The sequence below is a fragment of the Cynocephalus volans genome, chromosome 5 (assembly GCF_027409185.1).
Source record: "Cynocephalus volans isolate mCynVol1 chromosome 5, mCynVol1.pri, whole genome shotgun sequence".
Classification (NCBI taxonomy): Eukaryota; Metazoa; Chordata; class Mammalia; order Dermoptera; family Cynocephalidae; genus Cynocephalus; species Cynocephalus volans.
Genome location: NC_084464.1, coordinates 166,254,282 through 166,280,421, shown reverse-complemented (window position 1 = coordinate 166,280,421; position 26,140 = coordinate 166,254,282). Strand labels below are relative to the sequence as shown.

Genomic DNA, 26,140 nt, shown 5'->3' with positions numbered 1-26,140 from the left:
GGCGCGAGGCTTCCGCTCTCGCGGGAAATGAGGGAGGCGTTTGGCGGCCGACGGCAGTAGGAGGACTCGAGCGTCTCGGGTAGCAGAGCAGGATGGAGAAGCGAGGCCGGGGCGGGAGGGTGACCCCGAGCCAAACCCCTCAGCAGATGCCGGCGACGCCCCGGAGAGACAGGAGGGCTAGCATGTTCGAGAAAGAGGCAGTGAGTGCGGGCCCGCGAGGGGTCGAGACGGCTGTTCCCTCCTGTCGCTCCGCGCTCCCCTCAGGCCTGTTCTTGTCACCAGCTACAGCACAAGGGTCAAAGTTTCCTTTTTCTTTCTCACTAAAGCCCGATTGGGAGAGTTTTTACAAAGATCATCTTGAGTTCTTCTCAGGCTTAGCTTGGAGATTTCCTAAAATAATCTATTATTGCTTTTTACAAAAATACGTAATTTCAGTATATTAAGTGCCATTGTCCATACAGAGGCAGTTTCACCGGCCCCAAATGAGTGAGGTATGCTGTACTTAAAAAAACAAACAAACAAAAAAAAAAACAAGGGCCGAGCCCGTGGCGCACTCGGGAGAGTGCGCCGCTGGGAGCGCGGCGACGCTCCGGCCGCGGGTTCGGATCCTATATAGGGATGGCCGGTCCGCTCACTGGCTGAGTGCCGGTCACGAAAAAAAAATAAATAAATAAAAAATAAAAAAAAAACCCCAAAAAACAAAAAGCAACACCTGACAAACCGAGTAGGACAGAGTTGTTTCGAGTTTTTAAAACATCTACACTCTCAGAATTTGAAGAATATACAGAAGAAAAAAGTTAAATTAAAAATATCCTGTCTGTTAACTTACTGTTTGCTATTAACAGAAAATGTCATTATTTGTTGGAATAACACCAATATTTGCATATTGTCATACTTTGAAAGCCGTTAATTTAATGAATACTACGTCTTTTATTGAGACATTAAGAAACAAATGATTTGCCTTAGGATGCAAAACTCTGTAATGATGAGCTGAGACTGGAACCTGTGTCCTGGGACTCCTGGTCTAGTTACCTGTAGTGTTTTTTGTTTTATTTTTTAATTCCTACTTAATGAGACCCAAAATTGGTGGGATGAGGGCAGATATAACAGGCAAAACACCAATTTCTGAAAACCCTAAAAGGTTTCACTAGCACTCCAAAATAACAAAAAAGCAAATTCTCAGAAAAAGTCATGATAACATTTTAGATTCTAATGATGTCTTCTTTGGTGTCCGCATTTTACAGAAGAACAAACTAAAGCAGGGAAAGTAAACAGGCTAAATTCACACAGCCAAGAAAAAGAGTACAGCAAGTCTAGAAACCTGTTGTATTTCAGACTTCACCTCCCAAACGCTGTGCTGTACTGTATGGCAATAAGTCTAGATAACAGAGATCACCAGGAGTAATGGAAATGTTCTATATTTTGAGGCATACAGGGTGACTTTATAAACTTACTACCTGCTAAAGGTCTGAAGTAGTCTTAAAAGTTGAATGAGCCTGAACTCAAAATGAGGAGACACGTAGAAGATATGTGTGTGTATGAAGAGACTTGTATATATGTGTAGGCTCTTGGTGTATAGGCTAAAATCAGAGTGGGGGGAAATGGACCAAGGCAGTTATTGTTTGTTTGATATGGATGTCTTCAGTCATAGCTATCTTTAAAATCGACTCTTCTAGAGGTAAGAAATCTGAGTAGACCAATAACTTATAAGGAGATTAAGGATTCCACAACTGCTCACTAAATGTACCTGAGGACACTGAGTGTACCAAAGAGTCATTTCTAACTTTCAGGTAGTTGATAATTCCCATATTTCTGAGCACAGGAAAAAGTAGGACACACAGAATAATTAATATGAACATCTCTTGACTTTATCTGTCCTGCATTCATTTCTTTTCTTTTGGTGGTAGCACCTAATTTTCTTTTAGAGAACTAACTCATCTCCCATCGGATAGAGGGTTGACGGGATTGTCAGCCATTTTTCTTAACTTCATAGTGAGTATGAGACTGAAACTAGGCTAATAAGATGAACTCTTTGGAATAACACAGAGAAAATGGTTGAGGTTTATTTTAAACGGTGGATGGCAAACTGAAGTTCCCCATCTGTCTTTCTAAATCTGATTCTAATTTAGCTTTCTCCCCCTTCTGTGAGCTACTCCATATCTTTTCAATAAGTTACATTTTTGTTTAACAGGAATCAGTTCCTATTGCTTTCACCAAAGATCACAAGATCTTAAGTAGATTACCAAAAATTGAAAACTTCATTAGTTTCACTTGTGCACTTTCATTCGCGACTCTTTAAACACTAGCAAATAGCATTTAAAAATACAGCCATGCATTGCTTAACGATGGGGATAAGTACTGAGAAATGCATTGTTTAGGCAATTTTCATGATGTGTGAACATCATGAAGCATACTTATACAGACCTAGATGGTATAGCCTACTACACACCTAGGCTATATAGTATAGCCTGTTGCCCCTATGTGAATAATGTTTTGTGCCTATGACGTTATGACAAGTATGATGTACTAGGCAATAGGAATTTTCATTATAATCTTATGGGACCACCCTTGTATTTGCAGTCCTTTGTTGACCAAAATGTCATGTGGCATATGACTGTACATTAATATCTCATTACAAAGCTCAGTTTATTCTAGGACTATAATAAGGAGCCTCATTGTAAGGAAATGCCACACCAATAGGTTAAATAATTAATCTTATGTTGAATTAGAAGATGCCAAAAATTTGATCATATTTAAAACTTATTCCTATGTTTAGAAAAAGGAATTAAAGCGTCTTCATTAATAAAAGGAATAAAATACTCTTTGATAAGAGTATACTAAATCAGATGACCAATATTATACATAAAAAAGAAATGGCAGAGATGTGAATTTTCAGCATATTAGCATCACTAAGGGCTGTTTTCAGTCCACACATGCATGCCCCATCCCCATGAGAATCATTGTTGTTGGGAGCTACTGTTAATGATACAATGTAGTTGTATCCCTTAAGTATATTGTGGTGGAAAAGATAGCAATCATTACCCTAAGAGGCATTCTCTTAACAAAGAAGAACAAAGTGATTTTTAAGAGAGGTTTAGGGAGCTAATAATGCCTCTTCCACAATTAAAGGATAGGCACAGAAGTCTGAGAGATGATTAAAACAGCAGATGTATTTCTGACGAGGGACTTTTACTTGCAACCAACATAGAGTAACTCTTACCAGAAACTACTTCAAATGACACAATATATGAAGCAATTGTTTTTATTGGTTGTATGTCAGCACAGAATAGTGATCTCTGAGAGAGGAGAAATAGGTCAGATGAGCTCCAACATTATCCCCAACTTACTGCCTCATGAGAGTTTCAAGGCCACAACATGAGGAGAGATTTTTTTTAGTTGAAAGGGAGTTAGGACTCTGGAGCAGTCAAGATAGCATGAGACTGCAGGGCAGATTATTGGAAAAGACAGGGCTGCACAAAGAGCTCCAGAGATCTTCAGAGGGTTTCTCTTGAGTCCTCAGATTAGTGCATCAGTGCATCTGGTGTGGAAACCACCTGAGGGCAAAGAAAGAACCACTCAAGAGGATCAGGAAAAAATCATTGGACTCAGAATAGTTTGTGTACTCACCAGTAAAAGTAGAAAACCATGAAAAACATAAGGCTTTGGTTAGAGTGCTAAAATATGTATTCTCTCAGTAGTGCAGGGGAAAAAAAAATAGTCCAGACATAAAGGTGTCTCTGGTTTCGCCTATCAGAGCCTGAAAGCAAAGCTCAAGAAGATTAAATTGTTTTCAAATTACTACATCCTAGAAGAAAACTCAAGGATATCTTTTAGAAATATAAAAACATTCAGCATCTAAGAAGGTAAAATTCATAGTGTCTGATCGCCAATTAAATGTTAGCAAACCTGCAAAGAAGCAGGAACCCAAAATGAGAAGAAACAATAAAAACACACCAAGAAATGACACAATGATGGAATTAATATAAAAGGACACTTGAAGTTATGATAAAAGTTATTGTATAAGTTTTCATCAACTTAAGCAATTACTATATAACGTTTATATTATAAAGGAGTTATAATTACATACCATGCATTGAAGAATGTAGAGAAAAATAGAGCATGTTAAATCCAAACCAAGTAGGTGAAAAATAAGATGCCAGAGATGAAGATACACTCAATAGGATTAACAGAAGATTCAACACTGCAGAAGAAAGGATTAGTGAATTTAGAGATAAAAATATATTTATTAGAAGATATCAATAAGGTATGGGAGAACTTCAAGTGGCCTAATATTCTTGTAACTTGAGTCCCCAAATGAGAAGAGAGGGGACAGACAAAAAATATTTGAAGAAATGAGAAATTTCCAAACTATGAAAACTATAAACCCACAAATCCAAGAAGCCCAATGAACTCTGAACATGAGACATGAATAAAATTATGCCAAGACATAGAACAATCAAATTGCTTGAAACCAATGATTTAAAAATTTAAAGGCAGCTAGACAAACATACACAGAGAAACAAAGATAAAACAACAGCAGACTTCTCATCAGAAAAAAATTCAATACAGAAAACATTGAGAAATTATCTTTAAGTCCTGAGAAAAAATAACTCAACTAGAATTCTATACCTAGCTAAAATGTCTAACAAACAAAAAAGGTAAGAATATCAGTTTCAGTTCTGCATGTAAGGAGCTTGGAGTCAGCACTGCATCCTAACAAGTAAAAAGCTGAACAAGATGAAAATTTACCTCATATCCGGAAGAGACATAGGGTTGCAGGGCAAACCACTGTCCCCCAAATTGAAGTGACAGGCAGATGCAGAGAATCACAACATAACAGAGAACAAAATGTGGGCACCAATGTCAGGGTAGAAAAACCTGAAATGTAATTGACAGATTGCTAGAGGCTAAGTGTGGGCAATTCAGAGTTAAAAACTGCAGGGAGATTCAGTCATAGGGTGATCCCCAAACTTTTCTGAGTTTTACCACGAGTTAAAAAGCAGTTTCCCAAGTAAATATTTTAGAAACATTCCCTCATGCTTCTAGCAAGGAGGGTGGGAATGGGGACATTTTGAAATACACCAGAGCATTCTGTTCCTAATTAGATATGCTGCCAGGAGAAACTGGTTAACCAGAGCTTAATTTCCTGTGGGTTTGCAGAGCCTAACTGGCAGGGGGAAGAAAAATGCCCAACTCTAGCCCACTCTAGCCATTCTATCCCACTTAAGTGGGGAGGGAAAAAATTGAGAAACATTTGTGAAGTCACCAGTTCAGGGGCACAGGCTCAGTAAAAGGTTGAAACCTAATTATAGGACTTTAGAATGCTCCCTCTCCTCCCATACATTGCCAGCACAGTACTAGAGGTTATTTACAGCCGTTCCTTTTACTTGTTGTATCATATTTGGCTATCAAGAAAAAATTACAAGGCATTCTAAAAGGCAAAGAACAAAAGAGAAAAAGCAAGTATCAGAACCAGACATAGCAGGGATGTTGGAATTATCAGAGAATTTAAAACAACTATGATTAATATGTTAAGAGATGTAGTAGATAAAATACCATGCAAAAACAGAAAACAATGTAAACAGAAATTCTACAAAAGAAAAAGAAATTCTAGAGATAAATATGTGTGTGTGTGTATCTATATATATCTTTAGACATTTAAAAATTTTTTTGAACTGAATGAAAATGAAAACGCAATGTATCAAAATTTTGAGGATGCAGCAAAACCAGTGCTTACAGGGAAATTTATAGCAATAGAGACATACATATATTAGAAAAGAAGAAAAATCTAAAATAATTTCACCTTAAGAAAAAGAAGAGCAAATGAAATCCAAAGTAAGCAGAAGAAAATAAATAATAAAAATAGCAGAAGTCAATGAAATTGAAGACAGGAAATCAACAGAGAAAATCAGAAAATGAAAAGCTGTTTATTTGAAAAGATCAATATAATCTTAAGCCTCTTGCCAGGCCAAGAATACAAGAGAAGTAACACTAATATTACAAATACAAGAGGGAACATCACTATAGATCCCGTGGACATCAAAAGGTTAAAGGAATATTATGAGCAATTCTTTGAACACAAATTTAATAACCTAGCTGAAATGGACCAATTTCTTGAAGGACACCGTCTGCCAAAACCTGCACAAGAAGAAGTAGACAATATAAACAGACCTATCTAAAATTGAATCAGTAATTAATAACCTTCTAAAACAATGCACCAGACACAGTTGGGTTCACTGGTGAATTTTACCAAACACGTAAGGAAGAAATTATACCAATTCTCTACAGTACCTTTCAGAAGATAGAAGCAAAAAGGAATACATTCTAACTCATTCTATGAGGTCATATTCATCCTGATACCTAAGCCAGAAAAACAAACTACAAGAAAAGAAAACTGCAGACCAATATCCCTTTTAAACATTGATGCAAAAATTCTCAACAAAATATTAGCAAACTGAATTCAGCATTATATTTAAAGTATTATATACCATGACCAAGGATTTATTCCTAGAATGGAATGATGGTTCAGCATAAGAAAATCAAACAATGTAATATACCACATTAACAAAATGAAAAAATAAAACACGTGATTATCTCGATCAAGAAAAAGCATTTGACAAAATTTAACATGCTTTCATGCTAAAAACACTCAACAAACTAGGAATAGAAAGGAAACTAACTCACCATAATAAAAGCCATATATGAAAAACCCACAGCAAACATTATACCCAATGGGGAAAAACTCAGAAATATTCCTCTGATATCAGGAATAAGGTAAGGATGTCCACCTTCACAACTTCTATTCACGATAGAACTAGAAGTTCTAGTCAAGCAATTAGTCAAGAAAAATTAATTTTTCACTGTTATTAAAATGAAGCTCACAACTTTAAGAGGCCACAGCATTTATTTGGAACATAATAGGCACTAAATAAATATTTCTTTAATGCATGTTGGATGTCACAGAATGAGTATTGCATGTGAAAAGCATAGACTTACTGTATATACTATATCAGGACAGTTTGATATCTTTTCAGCTTAAAACTAATGAATGTGTTACCTAAATAATTGTATTACTTATTCAAAGTTAAATAAAATAAAATAAAATATTGAAACAGAGAAGGATAATATTTTCATAAGCTCAGAGTAGTGAGCATGAAAGGTTTTCCTTACATTTCTTACCCCACTAGCCACTCAGTTGCCCTCTCTGGAGGCCACTTTTTTGTTTCTAGTTCTTTTGGATCTTCTGTGAATATTCTAAATACATACATGCATATCTATATGTGTATATTTGTGCATAAGATAAAAAGATAGTATTTTTTTCTCTTTTACCAAACTGATAGCCAGCAGTGAATCTAGGATTTAGTGATCACATTATCATAGACATCTGTTTCAACAGTTTTCTAAGCTTTGTATTAGTCCTGCCCTACTGTGCCAGAGTTCTTTAATCTGAAATTTTATTTTACAATTAAAAAAGTAATCTCTATCCCTTTCCCATCATACTTCCCCCCCCCCCCACTTTTCAGTTTGCCCAGATCTTAAGAGAAAGACTGAGAGAATCATTTCATGATGTTCAGTATGTGGAGCCTCCATTTGATGACTCAATCGCTGATATAGGTAAAGAATGGAAGAGTGCCCTGGCAAAATTAAAGTTTGCTAATTCATATAGAATGCAGCCATTGAGGAAATTTCAAGCCAATTCAGTAGAATCTAAAGTCCAGCAGATACTGAAGGTAAGTTGATAGATATTTATGATAGCAGTATTGTGTTAGGGTTCTCCAGAGAAACAGAACTAATAAGGGATTATATATATGAGGAGATTTATTATAGCAGTTTGATAATGCAATTATGGGGCCAGGAGGTTCCACCATCTTCCATCTGCAAGCTGAAGAACCAGGAACACCAATGGTGTAACACAGTTCAAGTCTAAAGGTCTAAGAACCTAGAGTGACAGAGTCCAATGGTGGGAGAAGTTGGATGTCCCAGTTGAAGCAGTGTATTAGTCTGTTTCTGTTGCTTATAACAAAATAACTGGAACTGGGTAATTTATAGAGAAACTATATTTACTGCTTACAGTTTCTGAGGCAGAGAAGTCTAAAGTCTAGGGAATACATCTGGTGAAGGCTTTCCTTGGTGGTGGCTTCAGTAACACAGGACATCACATTGCAAGATGACGGAAGCAGAGAGAGGAACTCTCACATGCTTAGTTTAAAGCCCTCAGAACCATGCCTGTGATCACCATTAAACCATCAACTTAATCACCACTTCAAGGCCCCACCTTTAAATTACCATAATAGGATTTCTCACCCTCTTAGGAGTCACAGTGGGGATCAAACTTTGAATACATAAGACTTGAGGGACACAATTCAGTCCATATCAAGCAGAGAACAAATTTGCCCTTCCTCCACCTTTTTGTTTTACTCAGGCCCTCAAAAGATTGGATGGTGTCCACCCACATTGATGAGGGCCATCTTCTTCGCTGTCTGATTCATATGCTTGCTCATTTCTTCTGGAAACACTCACAGACCTAACACCTGGAAATAATGTTTTACCGGCTATGGGGACATCCCTTATTCCAATCAAGTTGACACATAAAATTAACTATCACAAGTCCACCCTTTGTCAACTGGGGACCCATACAAGTCTCCTTAAAACAAAACTTAATTTCCAAATAATACAATAACAAGGTCAAAATTTCACCTAATATGATACAACTATTCTGTCTAAAACTGAAAAATGCACTAATCCCTCCTTTAGAAGAGGAGGTAAAGTTCTTGAGTGATGTTAATCTTCTCCTGATATTCCGTAATTTAAATACGATAATGTAAAATTAACAATATTTTAATACTGATAAAAGTCAATATATCTTATGTTACATGATAAGGGAATAAGAAAGAAAACAGATATTTGCTTAATATATGTGTATGTATACACACATAGTCACATAAGGAGGAAATACTCATGACAGTTATAGTCCTCATTTCTATAACTGGTTATGTGGTCCTAATTGGTATTTGTAACTACCTTCTTCAGCTACCATTCATTTTTCCCTTTGCATTCAGCAAGTACCTCACCTGATCATGGTTCTTGACCTGGCAGGATGACCCAAACCTTCATTCCTGAAGGATCTGGGCCATTCATAGTCCTGTTTAGTTGGATTATTACAATTTTCCATTGGTGATGGGGGATGGTAGCACTAGGTTACACCCTCAGGAATTTCCTGTATTACAGGCATAATTTTTCTTCATTGTGAAGTAGTGGTCCAATTATCCCTTGGTAGTAAGGATTATTCACCCAAGCCAACACCATAACTTTTCTTTTTTTTTGCCTGTTGACTCAGAGGCAGGAAGAGCCCAAAATGGCCAGGTGGCTCTCATATCTTCCAGTTCAGTGGAATCGTGTTTGCATCTTCTGGTGGAAGCATTCCTCCCTCTGGAACTAAGACCTCTAGACCAGCAGAGCATAAAGTTGTGGAAACAGGAAGCAAAAATTGTGCTAGTGGGTTATATAACACCCAGTTCATGATGTAATTTTGTGTACCATGGTCAAATGTTCAGTCTCTCCTAAGGCCCAGCAGCAGGCCAAAAGCTGTTTTTCAAAAGGAGAGTAATTTATCTGTAGATTATAGTGAGGCCTTTCTCCAAAGTACTAAAAGTCTCTAATGTAATTCTCCTGGAGGGGCCTGCCAAAGGCTCCAAATAGCATCTTGATCTGCCACTGACATTTCAAACACCACTAGATCTGCTGGCTCATGTGGATCACGTGGCAGAGCAGCTTGCAGAATCCTGGACCTATTGCAGAGCCATCTTTTGTTCTGAGATCCACTCAAAGTTGGCAGTTTTCATGTCACTCAATAAATGGGTCAGAATAACACAATCAAATGAGGACTATGTTGCCTTCAAAACACAATGAGTCCAGACAAATTGGATATGTAAAAACAAACAAACAAACAAACAAAAAACAATGAGGGCTAGTAGGCAGTGTGCTTCTTTTTTGGTTGTAGGATGGGCCACATGCAACAACTCACCCTTCACCTTAGAAAGGGATATCTTGATGTGCCTAGAAATGTCACTAAGGTAAAGGCCCCTAAGTTTTAGTAAGATTTATTTCCCACCCTCAGATATACAAATGTCTTAGCAGTAAGTCCAGAGTAGTTGCTATTTTTTGCTCACTAGGTTCAATCAGCATAATGTCATCAATGTAATGGAACCATCAGTGTGATATCTGTGGAAAGGAAAGACATTAAAGTCTCTGTGAACTAAATTATGACACAGGGCTGGATGGTTGTTGTATCCCTGAGGTAGAACAGTGAAGGTGCATTGCTAGCCTTGCCAGCTGAAAGTAGACTGCTTCTGTTGGGGCCTATGGACAGGTATGGAGAAAAAGTCATTTGCCAGATCATCACTTGTACTGTAGGTACCAGGGGATGTAAATTTGCACAAGCAATGAAAGCACGTCTGGTACAGCAACTGCAATTGGAGTCACCATCTGGTCAAGCTTAGATCATCCACTGTCATTCTCCAAGATCCATCTGTCTTCTTCACAGGCCAAGTAGGAGAGTTGAAAGATGTGGATGGGAGTTACCACCACTGCATCTTTCAAGTCCTTGATGCCAGCACTGATCTTTGCAGTTCCTCCAGTGGTGTGGTATTGCTTTCGATTTACTCTTTTCCTAGGTAGAGCAGTTCTAACTGCTTCCACCTGGCCTTTCCCGCCATGAAAGTCCTTGCTTCACAAGTCAGGGAACAATTGTGGGGATTCTGCCAGTTGATAAGTGTTCTATTCCAATTGCCTTTTGGAACTGGCCACGGGCTAAATTTGTGGACCCACTGGTCCCAGTGAGAGATAATATTGAGCTGAAACTTATTGATCACCTGACCTCTATAAGCTCCCAACTTATAGGATCCCATTCTTTCCCAAACCGTGTCCTCACTTTAACAGTAGACAACCTGCAAGGCTGGGAGCTCAACTTGCATTGTAAATAAGCTAGTTGCAAGTTGAGGTTCTGTATTTTATTTTCAGCAGTTTCAGCCCTTCAGCTGTAGGAGTTGAGCCTCTCCTTTAGGGAACACATAGAAGTTCTGTAGTCATTTGAGTGGGGAGTTCACCTGGTCTCATCCTTTTCTTTCACTTCTTTGTCCTTAGTTTTTCAAAAAATGTTTGAAAGTGTCATATACAGATACTTCATATATGTGATCGATTAAGAGTATTTAATATAAATATTTTGCATATCTCTATAAACAGTTCATGGACTATCAATGCTCTTTTTACTATTGGAAATAGAGTTATTAGCATCTTTAAATCTCATCAGCTTAGAGAGTCAATTCCAGAAACCCCAGAATTAATTTAGAATACTCCTCAAAATTCTATTTCTCTAGAAGCACTCTCAGTACCAAGATCTGTATTAGTCAGGGTTCTGCATAGAAACAGAACCAGTAGGAGATGTAAAAACCTCATAGAGTATACAAACCTAGATGGTATAGCCTACTATGCACTTAGGCTATATGGTATAGCAATTATAATCTTATGGGACCACCATCATATATGTGGTATGCCAATGACTGAAATATTGTTATGTAGTGAATGTAGTGAGTGACTATATATTATTTGGTTCACATGATTATTATGGAGCTGAGAAGTCCAATAACCTGCCATCTGTAAGCTGCAGAAAAGCCAGTGGCATAATTCAGTCTGAATCCAAAGGTTTGAGAACCAAGGGGGCTGATGTGTATGTCCCAGTCTGAGCCAAAAGACCCAAGAATTGGGGGTAGGGAGGGTGATGGCATTAAGTCTTAGTCTGAGTTCAAAGGCCCAAGAACCAGGAATGTTGATGTCCAAGGACAGGATAATATGGATGTCTCAGCTCAAACAGAGAGCAAATTCACTCTTCTTTTAACCTTTTTTCTATTCAGGCTTGGGTTGGGTAATGCCCACCTGCATTAATGAGGGTGATTTCTACTCAGTCTACTTATTAATATGTTAATCTCTTCAGCAAATGTCCTCACAGACATGATCAGATATATAATGTTTTACTAGATGTCTGGGCATTCCTTAGCGCAGTCAAGTGGACATATAAAATTAACCAGCACAAATATCTTGGCCTAGGAGTTTTCATAATTATCCTGACTGATTTCTTTTGTAGCATTTATCTTTGAAAATATCAAAGTATATTGCAGTCATACTCAACAATGTTCACATTGATGCGATGAGCTAGATTAAAGGGAATTTTCTTTGTTACTTTATTCAACTCATAATTATCCATTAATTATCCCTCAGATCCTATGTTTCCCCTATATTTGGAGGAATGCATTAAAAACACATATTGAATATATACATACTCTTATGTGTGAAAAATTGCTCCCTGAAAAAACTTTAAAATCTTAAAACAGGAAGTTCCCAACTTATGCGTAGAGTTTTCTTCTTTAACCTCACTGAAATCTAAAGTCCATTTTAGACAGTTGTTTGAAACTCAGACATACAAGGGTACTTCAGAAAGCTCATGGAAGTTTTCACATTATCTTTTAATTCTATTTTTCCACAAACTTTTTGAAGTAACTTCATGTTTCTAGAATATCCTGAAAAAACTTCTTTAATCTTGCATAACTAATACTGTGATATTAATACTAAAACCAATAGTTATCTGTATTACTTTTGGTATGTGAAGGCTACATTATTCAAGTAGAAAGAGTCACCCTCAACATCTTTCCTAATAAAGGAACAAATTAAAATTTTTTTAATTATAGGGAGGTTGTTTGGAGGACGACTTTTTTCTGAATCCCTTTTACCTTTGGCCCCTAGTTCTGGGAGTCAGGAACCCAGGAATTTCCTGATGACCAAATTCCCTTTGTGGGACTTCACTCAGCCTAATCCACCCCAAAGGTGTTCCTTGTTGCACCATTTCTGGCCCCTATCCCAATTTACAAAATACATTCCCTTAGTAACAACATGAGCTAGCTATTGGGAGCTAAGCTTATGTTTACTTTGTATAACTGACTAATATCTCTTTAGTCATACCACAGTTATTTTTTAAAATGAAAACCTTATTAATACAAACTATACTTTAGCTGATGTATTTAAGATGGTGTAATAAGTGAGATGAGCAATATAGGAAAGGAAAGAAATGTGGGTGCTGTGGATTTACCAGTTGGGTAGACTTCAACCCTACCTGAGTTTTCCCCTAGTATTAATTCTCCCAGTGCTTCTTGTTCTCCACAGACTTTTCTTTCTCTATCATTCTCGACCTGCAGACTCTATAAAGTCTCCAAGTTTTTCCACATCTCTCAGGGAAGAGCTGATTGGGGCACTCGGTAGTAGCATGGCTCCTGTGAGAGAGGTGACTGTGTTTGCTTTAGTTGTTAGGTGATGACTGCTTGTGCATAATTTACTAACTATCTTTGTTCTAGAATTCTTAATTTCTGTTTATTGCGAGTCCCAAAATATTCTTTGACTGTAATATTGGGATAAAGAAAACTTGCCTAAGACTCCATTTTTTCAAATATGCAAATTAAGGTAGCTTATGAAAATGACAAGTAAATAAAACTGTCTGAAAAAGTGCCTACCAAGATAATGTGTGAACTTGGATTAGGTCTTGGTTTAAATAAACAAACAATTAAACTTTATTCTTGAGATAATTGGGGAAATTTGAATATGAATATGAATACTACTAGATATTAACAATTTAATGGAATTGTTAATTCTCTTGCTTGTGATTATGTACTGTGATTTTGTAAGAGATTGCCCTTATTAGGAGAGCATGCTAAAGTGTTTAGGGGTGAAGGGTCCATGACACAATCTTTTCTCAAGTGGTGTACCAAAAAAAGTGTCTGCGTATGTAGAGACAAATTAGGCAAATAATCTTATCCATGTGTTCATTGTACTATTATTTCTATTTTTCTGTATTTTGGGATATTTTCATAAGAAATAGTTGGGGAAAATGCACAGCAGTTTCTTTTTAAAATGTTCTTTTTTCTTAAGTAATAAACCTTATTTTTATAACAGTTTTAGGTTTATAGAGAAATTGAGCAGAAAGAACAGACGGTTCCCATACTCCCCCTGCCCTCCACATGCACAGTTTCTCCTGTTAGTAACATTTAACACTGCTGTGGTTCACTGTTACAAGTACGAACCAGTATCGATCTATTATTGCTAGCTCAGCTTTACATTAGGGTTCTCTCTTTGTGTTGTATGATTCTATGAGTTTTGCCAAATGTATAGTATCATGTGTTAACCATGACAGTATCAACAGAAGAGTTTTTCTGCCCTAAAAATCCTCTGTGCTCCACCTGTTCATCCCTCCCGCCCTCCCACCTCCTCTGGAACCCTGGCAACCGCTGATTTTTTTCCCATTACCTCAAACATTTATCACTACTTTGTGTTGAGAACATTCAAAATGTTCTCTTCTATCTAATTAAAAGTGTACCCTAAATTGTTGTTAATCATAGCAACCCTGCAGTGAAATAGAACACTGGATATTATTCTTCCTATCTACCTGTCCTTTTGTATGCACTAACCAACCTCTTGCCATCCCCCCATGCCCTATCCTGTCCAGCTTCTGGTAACGGCCATGCAACTATCTACTTCTATGTGATCGACTTTCTCAGCTTCCGCATGTGCATGAAAACATGTGGTATTTCTCTTTCTGTTCCTGGCTTACTTCACTTACCATAATGTCTTCCAAGCTCATCCATGTTGCCACGAATGACAGGATTTCATCCTTCTTATGGCTGAATAAATATATATATATAAAATATATATATATAAAAACATACATATACAAACACATTTGTATGTGTATTTGGTGTGTGTATGTGTGTGTGTGTATATATATATATTTGGTGTGTGTGTGTGTGTGTGTGTGTGTGTGTGTGTGTGTATTTGGTGTGTGTGTGTATACCTATACATTCTTGGCACCTTTGTCAAAAATCAGTTGGCTATACATACATGGCTTTGTTTCTGGGTTCTTTATTCTGTTACACTGGTCTCTGTGTCTGTTTTTATGCCAGTACCATGCTATTTTGGTTACTATGGCTTTGTAGTATATTTTGAAGTCAGGTAGCATGTTGCTTTCAGGTTTGTCCTTTTTCCTCAGGATTTTTTTTGGTATTCAGAGTCTTTTGTGGTTCCATACAAATTTTAGGATTTTTTTTTTCTATTTCTGTGAAGAATGTCATTGGTATTTTGATAGGGATTACACTGAGTCTGTAGATCACTTTGGGTACTATGGTCATTTTCACAGTATTAATTCTTTCAGTCCATGAACATGAAAGTCATTCCATGTCTTTGTATCCTCCTTTTTTTTTTTTGTCAGTTCTTTATAATTTTCCTTGTAGAGATCTTTTACCTCCTTGGTTAAATTAATTCCTAGGTATATTACTTTATATTTTGGTAGATATTGTAAATGAGATTGCTTTTTTAAATTTATTTTTCATCCTGTTCCTTATTGGTGTATAGAAGTACTGCTGATTTTTGTATGTTGATTTTGTATCCTGCAATTTTACTGAATTTATCAGTCCTAAGAGTTTTTTGGCGGAGCTTTTAGGGTTTTCTATGTGTAAGATCATGTCATCTGGAGACAGGGACAATTTTACTTCCTCCTTTCCAATTTGAATGCCTTTTATTGCTCTTACTTGCCTAATTGCTCTGGCCAGGACTTCTAGTACCACGTTGAATAAGAGTAGAGAGAGTGGCCATTCTCATCTTGTTCCAGTTCTTAGAGGAAAAGCTTTCAGCTTTTTCCTGTTAGGTGTGATATTAGCTTTGTGTTTGCCATATACCTTTATTGTGTTGAGGTACATTCCTTCTATACCTAATTTGTTGAGGGTTTTTTTTTTTTTATCATACATGTATGTTAGATTTTATCAAATGCTTTTTCTGCATCTATTGAGGTAATTACATGTTTTTGTCTTTTATTCTTTTGATGTGATGTATGACATTTGTTAATCTGTATATGTTGAATCAACCTCACATACCTGGGATAAATCCCACTTGATTATGGTGAATGATCTTATTTTCTTAATTAATTATTATTATTTTTTACATTCTAAGATGTTGTTGCGGAACAGTTGGGTTGTAGGGGGAGAGAGGAAAGGGGCAGGGGATGGGATGGGAGGATGAGAAAGCAGGGAGGAGGGCATGGTCAAGGCCTGTGGCACCCCCCTTATTCCATCAGAGGATCCCAGGGGCTTCTGATAGTGGTGCAGTTATAGTTGGGCTGGATGCAGAGTCGGGGGGACATGTCTGATGCCCTCAACAACCCCTGCCCTAGGTCGGGAGCCTGGGGTGCTTCTGGCAGTGGCCTGGTTGTCATTGCTGGGCTGGATGTAGATGTCATGGGTGTATGGCTGAGTCCCTCGCCACCTCTGACTCAGGGGCCTGGGGTGCTTCAGGCAGCAGCCTGGTGGTTGTCGCTCGGCTGGATGCAGACAGACATTGGCAGGTGTGGCTGAGACCCTTGGCCCCCCCACTGCTCCAGCTCGGGAGCCTGGGGTGTTTGCAGTGGCAGCCTGATGGTGTTGCTGGGTTGGATGCAAACATCAGGAGGAAGTGGCTGAGGCCCTCAGCACCCTGCAGTCTGGCTTGGGAGCCCGGGGTGCTTCTGGTGGTGGCCTGGTGGACATTGCTGGGCTGGATGTGGAGGGGGCCTGGCTTGGGAGCCTGGGTGCTTCCAGCAGCAGCCTCATGGGTGTCACTCAGCTTGGAAGTTCAGAGGCGTCTGGTGGGGGCTTGGTCATTGCTGGGCTGGATGTGGATGGGGTGTGTGGCTGAGGCCCTCAGCCCTCTTTCCACTCTGGCTTGGGAGCCTGGGGGCCTTCTAGCTCTTCTAGGTTTTATAGGTGTTCTTTGGTGGTATTAGACCTTTACTGGCTCATATCAGAACTTTATCTCTGATCTGTGGGTTTTTTGTGTTTTCTTTCAGTTCTGTGTTGGATTATTAACTATTCCCACCACTTAAAACTCTACACTGGAACTAATTTATTGTCCTTTGGTTACTTCTAAAATGGGTGGGAACCAGCATTTGAGCCCTGTGGTTGAGCTAAATTGCTGCTTTGCTGCTGATTCTCGAGGGAAGGCTTTTCGTGCAGCTCAGGTTTTAATTGTTGACCTTGTAAGCGCCTCTAGGTCTTGTGAGGTCGGGTACCCCTGAGTTGTGTGGAAACTCTGGTCTGGTCCAGAGTCTTTTCTCAGATGGAAACTGCATCCCCTGCAGTTCTGTGTTCCTAACCTGTCTCCACTGAGTGGTCCTGCACTGATTGGCAGGCAGATCAGCTGTTCATGCAGTGCTCCAGTGTTCCCCTGGTGGGCCGGTCTCCCCCAACCCTCACACTCCAAACACTTCCCATGGGGTGGGCCATGCTTCGGTCCCTTGCGATGACTCACCAGCCTTTGAGTGGCTCCTTTTTTCAGTTGTCTGTGGCCTGTCACTCCTATGTAGGTCCATAGGAATCCTGTCAGTGGTCTTGATGGCCTGGGGTCATCTCCCACTGCCGCCTCCAGGCAACATCATATGAAGGGCGCAGCTGCATCTTTTGCCAGCTCTTGCTCCATGTGCTCACCAGGGCCAGCCTTGAAGTGGCTGGGGCAAGAAATGGTCAGAATGGTCCTTTCTTTCTCTCATCTTGGTTTCTCCCACTTTCATGAACACTGTAGGTCTCTTCTCTTATTCCCCTGATCTGTAGAGGCCCCAGCTTGGCAGTCATTGCTTTTTAATAGTTGTAAATTGGTTGATTGTGGGAGATGGTGACTCTGGGTACCATCTGTTCTGCCATCTTGACCACTGTCCTTAATGATCTTTTTAATATGCTGCTGGATTTTGTTTGCTGGTTTTTTGTTGATTTTTTTTTTTTTCATCTATGTGCCTGTAGTTTTGTGTGTCTGTGTGTGTGTGTGTTCTTGTCTTGTCTAGTTTTGGTATCACGGCTATGATGGCCTCATAGTTTGAGAAGAACTGGTATTACATTCTTTAAATGTTTGTTAAATTCAGCAGTGAAGCCATCTGGTCCTGAGATTTTCTTTAATGGGAGAATTTTTGTTAGTGATTTAATCTTGTTACTCGTAATTGGTCTGTTCAGATTTTCTATTTCTTCTTGGTTTAATATAGGTATATTGTATATGTACAGGAATTTATCCATTTGCTCAAGGTTTTCCAATTTGTTAGCATATAGTTATTCATGATCCTTCATATTTTTGTGGTATCAGTTGTAATGTCTCCTTTTCCATTTCTGATTTTAATTATTTGAGTGTTTTCTCTTTTTTTCTTGGCTAGGCTACTAATGGTTTGTCAATTTTTGTAACCTTTTAAAAACCAACATTTTGTTTTGTCAATCTTTTGTATTGTGTTTTTAGCCTCAATATTATTTATTTCTGCTCTGATCTTTATTATTTTTTTCTTTCTACTAATTTTGTGTTTAGTTTTTTTTAAATTTTCCAGTTACTTGAGATGTATCATTATGTTACACTTCCCTCTGTGTAATGGAGACGAAAAAAGAAAGAATTACTCAAAGCACCATGAATGAGGCCTGGAGGGACTGCAGCCCATCAGGGAGCAGCCCCTATTCAAAATTAGCTTTTCTTTTTATTGACAAGACAAGGAAATTTCACAAGAAAAATGAGTTGATTCAATTATCAAAGAAGAACATAAAAAGAAAGGCAGTGTAAAACTAGTAACAGCAGTAAAATTAACAATGTGACATTCCAGAATGCAATTTGTAAAAGCTAAATTGATCCACCAACAAACAGTTTGCCCTTAGCAAACATTTTCTTTTTTGACATCTTTCCCTACAGCAATTTCCTTAGCATATTTAAACAACAATCAAGCAGCTTCCTCAACATATCTTAACAACAATCAGTAGGTTAAATAGTCAAATAGTCCTTCAAGCCAAAATTGAACCAGCAACCTAAAATAGTCAAAGTACACAATCTCATCCCTAAATCGTGATTAGAAATGATTATATGGGCTTTTGCCAAGTTATCTGTGGACTTTTGTCCCCTAACTGACAGCTTTAGCCCCATTCATGCATTTACCTAAAATTCCTAAAATCAAAGGAGAATCAAGATTTCTAACCCCTCAACATCATTAGATTGTTTATTTAAAATCTTTATGCTTTTTTGATGTAGATGTTTATTGCTATAAACTTCTCTTTTAGGCTGCTTTGGCTGTATCCCATAGATTTTGGTATGTTGTGCTTCTGTTCTCAGTTGTTTCAAGAAATTTATTAATTTTCTTTCTAATTTCTTCTTTGACTCATTGGTAGTTCAGGAGCATGTTGTTTAATCTCCATGTATTTGTACAATTTTGAAAGTTCCTTTTGCTGTTGATAACTAGTTTTATTCCATTGTGGTCAGAGAAGATACTTGATATAATTTCAGTTTATTTAAATTTGTTGAGATTTGTTTTGTGGCCTAACATATGGTCAATCCAAGAGAATGTTTTATGTGCTTATGAGAAGAATATATATTTTGTAGTTGTTGAATGAAATCTTCTGTAAATATCTGTAAGGCCCACTTCATCTGGAGTTCAGTTAAAATCCAGCATTTCTTTTCTAGTTTTCAGTCTAGATGATCTGTTCAGTGCTGAGAGTGGGGTGGTGAATTCCCCAACAATTATTGTATTGGACTCTATCTATCTCTGTAAATCCAATAATAATTGCTTTATATATCTGGGTGCTCTGATGTTGGGTGCATATATATTTGCAATTATTACATCTTCTTTCTGAATTGACCCCTTAAACATTATATAATGACCTTCTGTGTCTATTTTTATAGTTTTTACTTAAAGTTTGTTTCAGTTTATGTAAGTGTAGCTACTCCTACTCACTTTTGGTTTCTGTTTGCATAGAAAATGTTTCTCCATCCCTTCACTTGCAGTCTATCTGTGTCTTTAAAGGTGAAGAGAATTTCCTGAAGGCAACATATAGTTGGGTCTTGCTTTTTAAAAAAAAAAATTTATTCAGCCAGTCTATATCTTTTAAGTAGGGAATACAGTCTATTTATATTCAAGGTTATCATTGATAAGTGCAAACTTACTCCTGTCATTTTGTTGATTGTTTTTTGGTTACTTTGCATATCTTTTGTTTCTTTCTTTATCTCTTGTTTTATTATTACAGTTTGATGGTTTTCTGTTGCACCCTCAGCTGGGGTTAGTGCCTATGAACATTGCTGGGATCACCAGTGGTGAGGATGGTACATGTCCAAGGTGTTGATAGGGGCAGCTGGGGTCCTCTCACTTACCTTTTTCCTGCAGGGAGAAGTTCCTCCTGGTTCCCAGCTGATCCTGGCTGTGGGATGGTGCAGCAGAGGCTGGGTGTTACCTTCCATTCTCCGTGTGGCTGTCCTGAGTTTCTGTGCTTACTAGCATTTCTGTTACTCCTTTGATGTGCTGTGGTGCTCTCCTTTAGTTATTTCTGTCCAAATGTAATTGTATATTTGTTGTTTTGTCTGTCTTTCTGGTAGAGATGAGCAGTAGTGTCTTCTAGTCGGTCATCTTGCTTTTCCTCCATGCACAGCAATTTCTGTCCTAAAGGTAGTTTAAGTGTTGACTGTATCTGATGACTTAAACATATGCTCTTGGGCCGAGCCCGTGGCGCACTCGGTAGAGTGCTGCGCTGGGAGCGCGGCGACGCTCCCGCCACGGGTTCAGATCCTATATAGGAATGACCGGTGCACTCACTGGCTGAGTGCCGGTCACAAAAAAATGACAAAAAAAAAAAAAAAAAACACATGATCTTATATTGTTAAATTAAGGACACTTAGTCTTTTTATTAGAAGGCTAAGATATAGGGACAGAAAAATATTTAGGTGAATATTAAGGTAGGAAAGGTAAAATTTCTCCTCTGTCTTCTTAAGTTTTCCACATGGACTAAGAATTAGCTGACATAAGACAGATTAACAGGGGGAAAATATGCAAAGTTTATTTAGTAATTTTTACTTGTATATGGAGGACTTCACAAGAATAATGTGGACACAAGGAAGCTATTAGAGCTAAATGCTCACATAGTAGTTTAAATAAAGGGTAATAAATTGTGAAAATGTGACCAGACAAAGGGGTTTGGGCTAAGACAGATAATTGTGGAAAAGTGTTGGGAATAGAAGGGTTAGTTTAACAGGGTTTGTTTGTACATATTTCTCTTGGCCTCCACTCCCCATCTCTGATGATAATAATATCTCTCTTCCTCCTGGTACAGGGAGGACACCTTCACATAGGAGTTTTATCTTCTCCTTTCAGGAAGAAAAAGGAAAGTCAGAGTGCTCTTTTGTATCTGCTTTTTTTCAAGTGCTTTTAACTCAAAATAATCAGTATGCCAGAGCAGCACATTTTGATGTGGTCTATTTTGATCTCTATACCACTTTCCAACCTCCCTCTACAACCATAGCCATAGACATGTTTCTAAACTGAAATAATTTTCAGATGATATTTGGCAGATGTAATGGCTCATGAGCCATATTTTAGGAAATGAAGAAATTCAATCAATTTAATACAAGGGTTATTCATGACCTGCTTCTCTGATGTAAACACTAATATCAAACATTCATGATGTGAGAATGGACATTCTGGTGTGTCTCACACTTGGCCCTACCACATAGGCTGAATTCAAATTTATTGAATATAGTAGGATTTTAAGTTGCATTTAACATGTAATAATTCACAGGATTACATTATGTATGATGGGGTCTGGAACAGCTTATTGGACATGTAGGTGGATGGCTAGAGATCATGTCCCCTTGATTTAGGGAACACTGAATAAAGTTTAGACATAGAAATTGGTGGAGTTCATGGGTATCTTCCTATAGCAAGAGTTCATTATTTATTAAAAAGAGGAACTTAGGGAGATAAAGCCTGGGATCTGTGAGGCAACCCAGAGGAGCCTGGTAAGTAGGGGTGAGTAGGAACCAAGAGGAGGAAGATGACCCCTCTGGCTTGGAGGACATGGAAAGTATACTCCATTTCCTGTCCACTTTAAATTAAAAGCCATTAAGGCTTTACATGGGGCTCTCTGGGCAACCTCATGCCTGAAACACAGCAAGAGTCCAGGTAAGAGCAAGGAGCCTACTGAATGGGCAGGGCCCAGAGGCCCAGAGTCCTGAGAGAGGGAGAGTTTGGGGGTGAGTGGGGAGGCAGACAGTGTTAGCACGCTGGAGCTTGAAGGTGTGGAGGATTGAGGTGAGAGGAATTTGGGGAAAACCTGGAAGTAGTGAGGATAATCCCTTGGGTTTAAGACATTTATTTTCTAGTCAGTCTTCAGAGTTCTTAAAATTATGTACTTAGGGCTTAATTGCCAATCAATTGCTTAAAACTGTCAGACAGTTAACATGAGTGAGTGAAGTGGATGCGGTAATAGCCAGCCAAAGATAAACATGCCCAGTTTTACTCTTTTAAAACACTAGGGGACCAAGCACAGTTGTCAAATACTGTGCAACTTTTTCTCGTTGTGGACATCCTGGAGTTGCCATTCTGAGAGCTCTGACTTAGGGATACCACCCCAGGCCTGAGGGCCAAGGATAGAGTCAGCACGTGGGTGGTGGGCTCCTGGGTAGATGAGCAGGGGTCAAGTTTGACTCCGAGAAGCCCGAGCTTGAGCTCTAGTCAGATTCAGAAGGGAGTGCAGGTGCTGTTGAGTGTCGGGAAGGCAGAGCCACGGCCACATGCTGGACCCACTTTTTGATCCAGAAGCATTGTAGAAGAGAGACAAAAGCAAACAAAAAAACATGCTTACACTCCTAAGAAATTAGCTGGTACGGTCCACTTGCTATCCCCAGAACCTAGAGCATTGCATTGCTGTCATGTGCACCAAGCCAGTTAGTCCACAGCCCATGTGGTCTGCTCACTGGGCAGGCCAGTTCTGCTCATGGCTTGTAAGAAAGAGTAGTGCTTCATGGCCCTGAGCCACGTCTGTTTCCCAAAGCTATATGTTAATGTATTAATAAAGGTGATTAGAAATATCTTTGCATTTTCCTGGAGGCCAGAAAAAAAAAGCAGTGGAGTGAGAAACCACTTGGAGAGGGCTGGAAAGAAGCCGGTTTTAATTCGAGGCAACTGAAGAAGAGGTGAGACATAATGCAGGCTCTGGATCCAAGTTACCCTTGCTTGAAGAAAACAAATCTGAATGTTAACAAATATATAAATTAAATAAGGTTCCTTTCCCCAATAACTTCCAAGAGCTTTCTTTTAAAATTCCCCTTAGATCTCCCTAATAACTGTTTGACAGAGTAGTCTAATAAAAGTAAAACAGGTTAAGTGTTGATAATGAAGAGCAATTAAACATAGTTAAAAAACCAAAATAAATTTTTTAAAAAGTTGTTATTGAAATAAATTGGCAAGCATAAAATTTATTTAATATTATTTGGTTAGGGATATTTGTATTTTTAAAGCAGTTATATGTATTATTTAGATGCGTTTTCTACTTGAATTTTTATATAGAAAATATTTGGTTTTAAAATTAGATTTTTTTATTTAAAGGAAAGTCTTAAAGATGTCAAGTATGATGACAAAGTCTTCTCTCATTTGTCGCTTGAATTGGCAGACCGCATACTGTTAGTGGTCAAAGAATTTGGGTTCCACCGTTACAAGTTCATTATAAAAGTATTATTTATTCAAAAGACTGGCCAAGCAATAAATGTAAGTATCCCATTGATATAGCATCTATCAATTATCTATCAATTAGAACTATAAGGTCTCTCCTCCCCAGTGATTTGATATTTATTGTGATAATTCCAAGGTACTTCAAAATCCCAAGGTGCCTCTTGACTTAAAGGATCATTTTGTTAAGTATATATTATTTCACTGTAAATTATTTGAAAAGTTCTAGAAATAGCAATTTGCTATAAATAATTTATTAAATTGCATGGTTATGTTTTCATACCAATTTTGACTAATGTCAAATTAACTAGTAAATTTATTTTGGGCACTAGTGGGTGTTAGTTGCTGAGGAGAATACAAAGAATAAAAGACATGGACCATGATTCTCAAGGAGTTTTTACTTTAGAGTCAAGGAACTAAAGCAACACAGTTTAGAATTTAATAGAATAAAATAAAATGGATAATACAAACAGCCCAGGTTTTGGAGTCAGATTGCCTAGGTATAAATCACGGCAGTGATGTCCACTGTCTGTGGCCTTGGTGTAGTTTTTTTTAATCTATAAAATGGTGATGATAAAACCTATTCCTAGAGTTATTGTGCGGATTAAATGAAATTATCTCTATTAAAATCCTTAATATAGTCACCAGCACAGAGCTCTCAATAAACAGTAAGGCTATTATTATCATTATTTGTAAATAAAAAGATAATACCACTAGGCAGTGTGAGTATCCAGGGAGTTGATAGTGAATATGTGGAAGTTGGGAATAAAAGAGAGAAAATTTCTGTTTGGAACACTCTGTAGAGGCTTCGTGGAGGAGGGGATGGTTGAATGGCGTGTGGGAGGAGAGTCTAGCCACAGTCAGTGGGACAGAGGCGATCCCAGCCCAGGAAGTTCCACCACAGACAGCACACACGTTTCAGTAATAGGAAGGTTCTAGATGGTGATGCGTGCTCTAGAGAGAAAATTCAGGTAGGGTAATATGGCAGAGTGACAGAGTGGCTATGTGGGCTCATCTAGAGAAGGGAAGACCCTCTGTGGTCTGGATGATGAGGACCCAAGCAAAGATGCTAAGGCAGGAGTTGGTGTGCTTGATAAGTAACAGGTGTAGCTGGGCTCTGTTTAGCTAGTGGAGAGCAGTAGTATGTGGAGTGGGGATTACTGTTCAGCAAACCACCCCAGAGCTCAGTAGCTTAAAACAAAGCTGTTTGTTTGCTCACCATTCTGTGGGTCAGCTCAGCTGGGTCAGCTGCTTGGCTTTTCTGTAAGTCTTGATGATGCACGTGCAGCTATCTGGTGACCCACTGGGCCTGGAGGCTTGTGCTGGCTGTTGGTTGGGGCACTGGTTTCTCCTACATGGGAGCCATCATCCTCTGGTGGATCGAGTGGGCTTCCTTACGTGGGCACAGCATTTCACCAGGGTGAGGGCAGAAGCTTCAGGATCTGTGAAGGCCATGCTTGGAAGTTGCACAATCTCCTGTTCTGTTGGTCAGAGCAAGTCACACGACCAACTCATATTCAAGGGATGCGTGGCCACTCCAGATCCACCACAGAGAACTAGGCTGTAGTCAGATCATATGTGGCTTTATAAACGGGACAAAGGGTTGAGGGTTTTCCACAACAGCCAGCTTGTGTACTCAATGCCATTTCTTCATTTCAAGGCGAGGTTTGAACAAAGTTAAGATTGAAAATCATTTAAGGGTGGTGAGAAGAATTCGTTATCAAGGACTATAACATAGCAGGGTAGTACTGTATGCAGAGCTAATAGACCCCATTACAGGAGCCACTGTTCCTGCCCTGGACACACCAGGGAAGGTAGCGTCCCTCTGAGTTAGGTAACTACCAGCCTCCAGTGAAAGAGAAGGGTGGACCGAAGCAGTATCACTCAGGTCTTTTCGTGAAGGAAAATTGGGCAAATTACTTCTTAAATATTTCCAAGATACTGATACCATGTTTTAAAAAATCAAGCTAGTGTAGATTTGAAAACTACTTGTTAAAATGTTCAACCTAAAGTTGGTCTCAAACATTTCTCTCACAGGTTGCCAGCAGATGGATCTGGGACGTTGCATGGGACAGCTGGGTTGCAGTGAAGCATGAAACCGAATCTTTCGTGGCTCTGGCCTTGGTGTTTGCTTTGTACTGTGAATAGCTTGTTCCATACACTAGAGAGTGTTTACTTCCCAACTTTTCAAAAACAAGTGAAATTTGTAGACTTGTGAACCTCATAGTATCTTTGATTAGTTACATTGCTATTTCCAATGGAGGCTTCTTAATTGTATTCTTTTGACAACAAAGTAAAAGCTAGATTTTTTACATTTATGCTTACTACTTATATTAATTAACATTCTGTTACCCCAAAGTGGTGCAAGAGATGTGTGTATGTGTATGCATGAATTCTTACAGTGGATTATAATATAGTGAACATATTTATTATTCTTTTTAAATTTAAGAAAATTAGAATTTTCTACAGGAAATTAAGAATAAAAATTAAAAAAAAAAAATAAAAAAATAAAGGTCTGGAGACCAAGAAAAATGTCAAATTAAGTAGATGTTAAGATAGAGTTTGGGGGCC

At 38.4% G+C, this 26,140-nt stretch overlaps 1 protein-coding gene across 1 annotated transcript; it reads left to right on the top strand.

The window, feature by feature from the left end:
* Positions 1-92: 92 nt before the first annotated feature.
* Positions 93-25,717, top strand: DYNLT2 (dynein light chain Tctex-type 2). The gene is made up of 4 exons (XM_063096085.1): positions 93-200; positions 7,524-7,730; positions 23,450-23,608; positions 25,607-25,717. Exons 1-4 carry the CDS (start codon positions 93-95, stop codon positions 25,715-25,717), a joined length of 585 nt encoding a protein of 194 aa, XP_062952155.1.
* The last annotated feature ends 423 nt before the right edge of the window (positions 25,718-26,140 follow it).